This window comes from Stigmatopora argus, chromosome 13, assembly GCF_051989625.1.
Source record: "Stigmatopora argus isolate UIUO_Sarg chromosome 13, RoL_Sarg_1.0, whole genome shotgun sequence".
NCBI classification, from domain to species: Eukaryota; Metazoa; Chordata; class Actinopteri; order Syngnathiformes; family Syngnathidae; genus Stigmatopora; species Stigmatopora argus.
The window spans coordinates 2,894,125-2,901,982 of NC_135399.1; the positions used below are offsets into that span (position 1 = coordinate 2,894,125).

The 7,858-nt window shown below is 39.3% G+C and overlaps 1 protein-coding gene across 2 annotated transcripts in view; it reads right to left on the minus strand.

Annotated features, from left to right (window-relative positions):
* Positions 1-7,360, minus strand: part of LOC144087476 (aryl hydrocarbon receptor-like) — a 31,647-nt gene extending 24,287 nt beyond the window's left edge. For both annotated transcript variants that reach the window (XM_077617955.1, XM_077617956.1), the window contains exons 1-2: positions 6,759-7,360; positions 4,565-4,752 (exon numbers count right to left, since the gene is read on the minus strand). In XM_077617955.1, coding sequence (XP_077474081.1) covers positions 4,565-4,752; positions 6,759-6,799 — 229 coding nt within the window. In that variant the 5' untranslated portion in view covers positions 6,800-7,360. The remainder of the gene's footprint in view (positions 1-4,564; positions 4,753-6,758) is intronic.
* Between the last annotated feature and the right edge of the window lie 498 nt (positions 7,361-7,858).

Genomic DNA, 7,858 nt, shown 5'->3' on the forward strand with positions numbered 1-7,858 from the left:
CCGGGAAAAGACAGCGATGAACGTCAATGGCGTACGGGCAAACATTGCCCGAAAATGGGGTAAAATCCAGCCGAAAACAGCATTTATTGATTAAATACAAATACTGGAGCTTTTTAGACATCAGAACCGGGCCCGGAGTATCATTTCCCCGGTAAAAAAACAGCAATGAACGTCGATACGTCCATACGTGAAATGACAAAAAATGCACTAAAATACTAAAATTAGGTAAAATCCACTTCCTAGCATCATTTATTGATTGAATACAAATACTGGAGCTTTTGAGACATTACAACCAGGCCTCCAGTATTTGTATTTAATCATTAAATGCTGCTAGTAAGTGGATTTTACCCGTTGAAGGCCTGTTGAAAAAAAAAAAAAATATATATATATATATATATATATATATATATATATATATATATATATATATATATATATATATATATATATATATATATATATATATATATATATATATATATATATATATATATATATATATATATATATACACACATATATATACAAATACTAGATTAAATCTGTTCAGTGTCACAAATAATTGACTCACTCAGTTCATGCATGCATACACTGCGTTTCTGTGCTAATTATTCTACAAGAGTGTGGCAGCAAGTAAATATAGAATGTTTCAATTCTTATACCCCTCGAACATTGCAAAGTGAACACGCGATGTACACGTACCACCATCTTTGCCCCTACACATACACATAGGTGCACCCAACACACAAGAACACAGTTTCCAATTCAGCACCCAGTGCTGGTTTCATGCCTTCTGAGATTTTCTCCATCACATGTTGGCATGTTTGCTATGGGGTGGGGGGTGTGATAGGATTTGGGTTGGGTCATAAATGATTAAAAGGTTCTCCCTTTTGTCGGACTGCATTCCTCACAGTGGTGTATTATGTCGCTGTGAGGGAGGTGGAGGGATGGATGCAAGGGCAGGATCATGGTTGATTATGGAGGGATGAAACTCTGTTGAGTATATAGCACACATAGCTTTCCCTACAGAAAGATGTGTAGTTTGGTCACTGTCAGGTTTGCCATCAGACATAGATTGCCATGAGAGTGCAGGGCTCTTCCACATGTTCCAAAAATATGGCTGCGCATTTGTTGTTTTAGCTGTGCACTGAGCATGTGCATTGTGTGCTACTATATCCACCAATCCTTAGCCTAATAAATAATTGCCAAGTCACTTGAAGATTTTGTTGAGCATTAAAATTGTCATTTTAACAATATCAATAAAAATACCAACGTTCTTCCTATAAAAGAAAATGTTTTTCTTTTTATCAATGTATATTGTTTGAGGGTTCAATCCCTGGTTGGTTCTGATTGTGCCCCACGATTGGCTTATAACCAATTAGGGATATCCGCCTGTGACCAATGTTCCCTCTAATTTTTCATATGTCTGGGCATACAGACAACCTCCCTGAGCACACTGAGGACCAGTGTGAGCAACATCATAATTGCTCGCTATGGGCACACACAAGTATCACAATTGCCATAAGCACCTCACAATTGCCATAAGCAGGTGCATGTCTACTACCCATAAATATTCTAGTCATAATAAAATGTAATGATTAATATCTATGAATAATGTATATTAAAAAATGTCATTAGAATATGCACAAATCTGACTTACATTTTACCTAATTGTTCATATCTGTCCTTCTCATTCTCATTCAAATGACTTTTTTGCTGAATGTGTCACTTGAGATAGTGAAGCTTCCATCTGTATGCAATATATAGAGCTGTTTCGACTGAGTCCGTTGAAGCACTCGGCCACAACTTCCTCCAAGCATAACTTCAAGCACACAACGACGAATGGTGGTTAAAGAGACATAAGAGAATCTTAAAGAAACATTGAGAGCTGTTGTTGTGAGACAGCCAATGAGAGCCCAGTCGAGTGTAGTGAAATTGTTAAGCAAGAAGCAATGCATCTGCGACAATTTCAAAATAAAATAACGGATACAGGAAATGTATTGATGTTTTCGTAAATTGGATCTTCGTTTCGAATCTTGAGGCACTCATTTGCATATCCAAACGTTTCGTAACCTGATAATTTTGTACCTAGAAGCATTCATAAGTAAAGCTGTATATATATTGGGGGGTGTATGATTAAAAACATGTCCTGGAGTCATCCTAGATTGTGTTGAAATAATGCATCAACCCTCGCCTCCACCCAACACCAAAGACCCAACTTTTTTTCATTCTCAACCTGGTTGAGATAGGCCAGTCCATTGTATCTCTTGACAACAACTAAGATGGCTGACAGGCTAGAAAATGGATAATGCTAGCCTAACTCCCGTGATTTGTTAAAAATTGTGCAGTACGCAGCCAAATGTTTTAAAAACAACTTGCATGCATATTAGTGGTTTCTGATATTTTTCTAACAATGACGATTGCAACAGTCCCTGAGTGAACACCATATGAAGCATTCTCACCACACCCTCCTCTTCCTCCTCTCAGAGCCTCTGCCCCTGACAAGCAAGATTTAGCGTGTTTACATACAACAAATTATGGCTGACCACAGAGGTTGCCCAAAGCAACGAAGCCCTCAAGTGCATCTGCCTGCCTAAAGAAAGCACCCATGAGCTCATTAATTACTTAGCGAGCGTATACAGGAACTAGGCTAATGTCGTTAGAAAAGAAGACTAGTCTATGTGCCTAATAAGAGAGTGTGACCTATTGCTATGAAAAAAAATCAATAATTCATTCAGACGAGACCTAAAATGTCCATATGTTGTTGAGAGACAAATCTAAAGAATCTCATGAAATATAAAAAAGGGGGGGCTTTCTGAAACCCAATACCCAACAACTCCTGTTGTGCAGTCAAGTTTGCATTGAAGGCTACTGGCTATCCCCAACTCACCACTTGGTTCCACCCCAAACAGGCTTCACCCTAAACAAACATTTCTCTGTCTCTATTTCATAAATTCTTTAAACGTCAAAAGTTCCTGTGAATTATTCATCAATTGAGAGCAGCTGATGGTCGCATTGCAGCTTTTCTGTCTGGAAGATCATGACCCAAAATAACGCCACCTTTTTTTGTGTTTTCCGAATGTAGACCAGAGCACAGCTACATTTAATGGTCACGATGGGATCTTCACAATCTCGCAAAACTTTAAAGATCACACTTCAACCCGCTCACACTCAAATCGGTTGACGTCACCACCGTGTGTACACATGCTGTCTCAATTAAAAATTAAGCACTATTTTCCCCTGCTATAAAATCACTGGAATAAGGCGGTTGCTGTTTGTGCTTATCATTACTACAACTCCAATCAACTGGAAGAAGTCGGCCAGCAAACATACAGTATCCAAAACAAACAAACCACAATTTACCTCATTTGTACGGTTTGACCCTGGCCTTATGTCATAACAGAATCAGAAGAAGACATAACTATATATTTTTCAATACATCACAATTGCATTGGCAACTCATTTTGGCATCAAAGCAATTGGGTTTGAATAACTGCACAATTGTCTATTTTTACTTTTATTTCAACTTGTTTGGGCTTCACGCTATGGCCTGATCAATATTTAATGTCAGTTTGGCATTGCCAAGTAGATTCTGGGTGTTGTTGCCACATTCATTGATTATTTGGTTTCAGTTTCTATCGTACCCATCGACTGTAAAGAAGAACTGGATAAATCCAGGTGACATCACCCATTGCAATGGCTGCCCTCTATTCAAGTCCAACTTTCTACTTCACAGGATGCTGCTGTGTGTCCTGTCTGCCTTAGCGAAGCCCATGTTTCGTGTGTTTTGGCTGATACATCACATTTGTAAATTCCTCACACAAAGGTGTGCAGTGTTCAAGATTTAAAAAAAAAAGTGAAACGCAACATCTGATTTGCCAAGTCCAATTGTCTCCAAGAAGTGTGTAATAAATAAAATGTAAACTGTAAACTGTAGAATGTTTTGAGGAGACAGCAGGACCAGCAAATAATAGATTTTGATATTTTTAAATGACACATTACGATGTTTTGATTGTGGTACTAAAAGAATCACTCCTTGTTCAATTTTCATCAAGTGAGGTTTGCTCCAGGCTTTAAACAGGTGCACATGCTACTTTTAGAACAGCTTGCAGGCACCACATTGGCGAAATTATTTACGTCTGCAGAAAACTATACTGATTAAGCTACAGGAACAAGGCCAAAATACTGCAAGTGAATTGGGTGTTTTAAGGCAGTGACAATCCACTGCAAAGTTTTGAAGGAGATTTAAAAGATGGGAGTTAGGTTGATCACAACCCATATGTTGAGAACTACTTGATCGTCATTGACTCCTGCACTCAGAAGTGAAGATGTCATGTAGCCACCTAAATCTTACCTAAATCTTTGTCAGTTTTTATATTTTCCAATGCTCAATTTACTTTTGGAACAGGTTGCCGGCACCATATTTGCGACACATGCTCCATGGCCTTACGTCTGCAGCAAACGATACTGATTAAGCTACAGGAACAGGGTCAAAATGCTATTTGCCATTATAACATCCACAATGAGCTCACTGACATTGTTGCATTATTGAAACAGAACTTACCAGAGAAGAAGTTTTTGGCTCGCAGGTAGCTGACACTCAGTCGCAGGATGGAAAGTTTGTCCAGGCTGGCCGTGACATCCTCAGGGAACGGCAAGAGGCTGGCCAGCCTCTCCAGTTCCCCGTTGAGGCGATCCCGATGCCGCTTGGACGGGTTGGACTTTGCTCCCTCATTGGATGGCTGTTTCACTCTGCAGGATGGGACAAAAGTGTTTTAAAGTGCACGTCAATTCTTTTTTTTTTACATTAGCGATCATAGTCTGTCATTGTACATGTAGTTGGTATCATACTAGCTAATTTGTGTGTTTTTTTATTGCAATAAACAGCTGATCAAAATATATAATATGAAGCTACTGTCAATATGATGAACAACAATTGAAAACGATTGCCCTACAAATTTCTGGCAGTAGATGACAACAGGCGGCCCGGTAGAGAGTGTTAGTGCGGTTAAGGGTTTTATCCTAGATGAGTCTTCACTGTGTGGAGTTTACATGCTCTCCCTGGGCTCTCCTGGATTTTGTCCAGGTACTCCGGTTTCCTCCCACATTCCAAAAACATGCATAGTAGGCTGATTGCACACTCTAAAATTCCCCTCTGTATGAGTGTGAGCATGAATGGTTGTTCCTTGTCTCTTTGTACACTGCGATTGGCTAGCCAACAATTTCAGTCCGGACATGGTGCCCCTAGTTGGCTGGGATAGGCTCCAGCACCCCCATGACCCTTCTGAGGATAAGCAGTTCAGAAAAGGAATTAATTAATAAATGACCACAATTTTTCCCATGCATCTGCCAATTTCATAAATTAAAAGTTGTATTGTTATACTCATAATCCATAATATATGATAACATTATTTTATTGGCTCTTATTACGTTCATTCATATTACATTCTTATTGTCTTTAGTATTCTTATTATGTTATACAGCTGACTGTTGAACAAAGTTCTTTTATTCCCTACTAATAGAACAAAGCAGTATGCAATATCGCTGTAGATCGCAACAGATTATTTCAAATAACTCCGCCCCCACCCCCCACCCCTAAAAAAAAAAAGCAAAATGGAGATTTTTTTTCGCCTTCCTTATCAGTGACCATGAGATTTGTTTAGACTGCATCAGTGATAAATATCAACAAACTCGACCTGCTCTGCTCAGCTCTACTGGCCTTTGTCTCCATGCTTATTTTATTTATTTTCGTCCTGCCACATCGTATGTGGTCAAAAAAGGATATCCCCAAAGGAAAAATAATTCCTAAATAAGAAAAAAAAATCTTACTATTCACTAACTTTACAATGGACTTAAAAGACGCCCTATTTTGAGTGATTGTTGGGAAGAATATTTTCACATATAAATTTACATTCAGATTTAGATTTAAAAAATTAAAAAATTAAAATCCTGCAACTAAAATAGGTATACAAGGATGTAACAAATTTGCTACAACAACTGTAAATATGTGCCAACATTATTTTAACTTCAGTCATAGGTTTAGCATTTTTCCTTTTATTATTTCGAGATTCATGAACCAACTGAGTCTTTTAAAAATCATTTAATTAACACAATCATATTATAATGAATTGATGGCAATATAGTACAAAATCAGCAAACGAATTTGTGGTAAATATTTTAGTTTTTAAAATGTAATTATTTTGTGTGAGTGTGTGTGCGTGTGCGTGCGTCTGCGTGTGTTTGTTTCGAATTTATTGGTGAGCTTCATGAAACGAAATAAAGAAAATAAGAGGGTTTATGACAATCAGACCATCTGGAGAATTAACCAAGCCTAAATAAATTCAATATAAATGATTAAATTGATATTCTTCGTTTGCATGTATTCACGGAGATGTGTTGACTGTGTGGTGCTTTAGATATTTCGCGCGTGTTGGTTTTGAAGGTCAAAATCCGGCCTTGGAAGTAGCAGGCCTGCAATAATCCTCAGGCATTAAAGCCGCCTGGTGCACAAAACTAACCGCAGATCCTTTTAATGGTTAACAAGCAACACTTTCGATCTGAATTTGAAAATATAATGTTGCATTTTTTACAAGATAAAATCAGAGGGAAAATGCATATAAAATACATGTTAAATTTCGTTTTTTTAATTCTCTAAACAAAAATAAACAAACAAAGATGCAAACCAAGGCGACCATTTCCCAACCAGTTTATTTTCTTTGTTATGACAGTAAATGTAGCAACAAATGTAGATAACTTACGCTCTCTGGACCGGTTTTCTCCTCTTGCGTCCTGCATACATGACGCTGCTGCTTATGTAAGCCTGATGGGCAGCAAACACTCTGCGCCAGTTTCCTGCGCTACATTGACGATCAGCGCAAATAATCTTCTTTTATTCCAACGAAACAACCCAATAGGAATATTTCCTTTTCACCATACAAGAATACAAAGACTCTGCTGGCGCAAGTGATGAAGCTAGCTCCCAACTGGACGGATTCCACCCTTGTTTCAAAATGCACCACAACGCTCCAGGATCGTTGGTATAATCCACAATAGTTGCCCCATTGGAAAGATGCACTTGTTCCAAGATCGCTCAATTTGTCCCGTCCACCCGCGACCGCAGCCCTCGCAATAGGTGCGGCAGGTGCAAGCCCGCTCAATCCATTTGTGAAAAAGGTCTCCTCTAAAACTAGAAGCAAATGTGAAAACTGATGTTATGCGTGAGCATCGGCGCTACCCTGAAAAATTAGCGGCACTGATGCAAGCTGCGGAGGAGGCAGAGGGAGGGGCGGTGGCGAGCCCACGGGGGCGCGCATTCCACGGGTGGGCGCGCCAGCCCGGGACAGATTGACGACGTGGGCGCGATCTCGTTGGTCCTCGTTGGTCCAAAGAGGAGGAGGAACTATTTAAACGGTGGCGCGCTCATGGGGGAGGGAGGGGTGGGGGGAATGGGCTTTATGTGTGTATGGTTGGGGGGGAAGGGGGGCGGTGCAACAATCCCTGGCCTGTGCGCGTGAGAACGAAACCCAAGCGAGCCCCTAGGACCAATGAGTGTGGAGCATGAGTGATGGAGGTTTTATGTCTGAATATGGGTCATGGGTGAGAGACTCTTACATTACGCAGCACCATTTTCTTAATGGTAATATACATATTAATAAATAATTTCATCATGTTTCAAAATAGAAATAACATACAGATATACAATGGGCACCTGAATAGGACAGACCTAACCCAAAATCAACTTGCTGAATGAATATTAAATAATCATCGGAAGTATTTTATTTGCATTCAGAAAGATGGTGAATGAGATCTGCTGTCCAACTGTTTTAGATCTTATTTGTCAACTGAGCCTGAAAACATA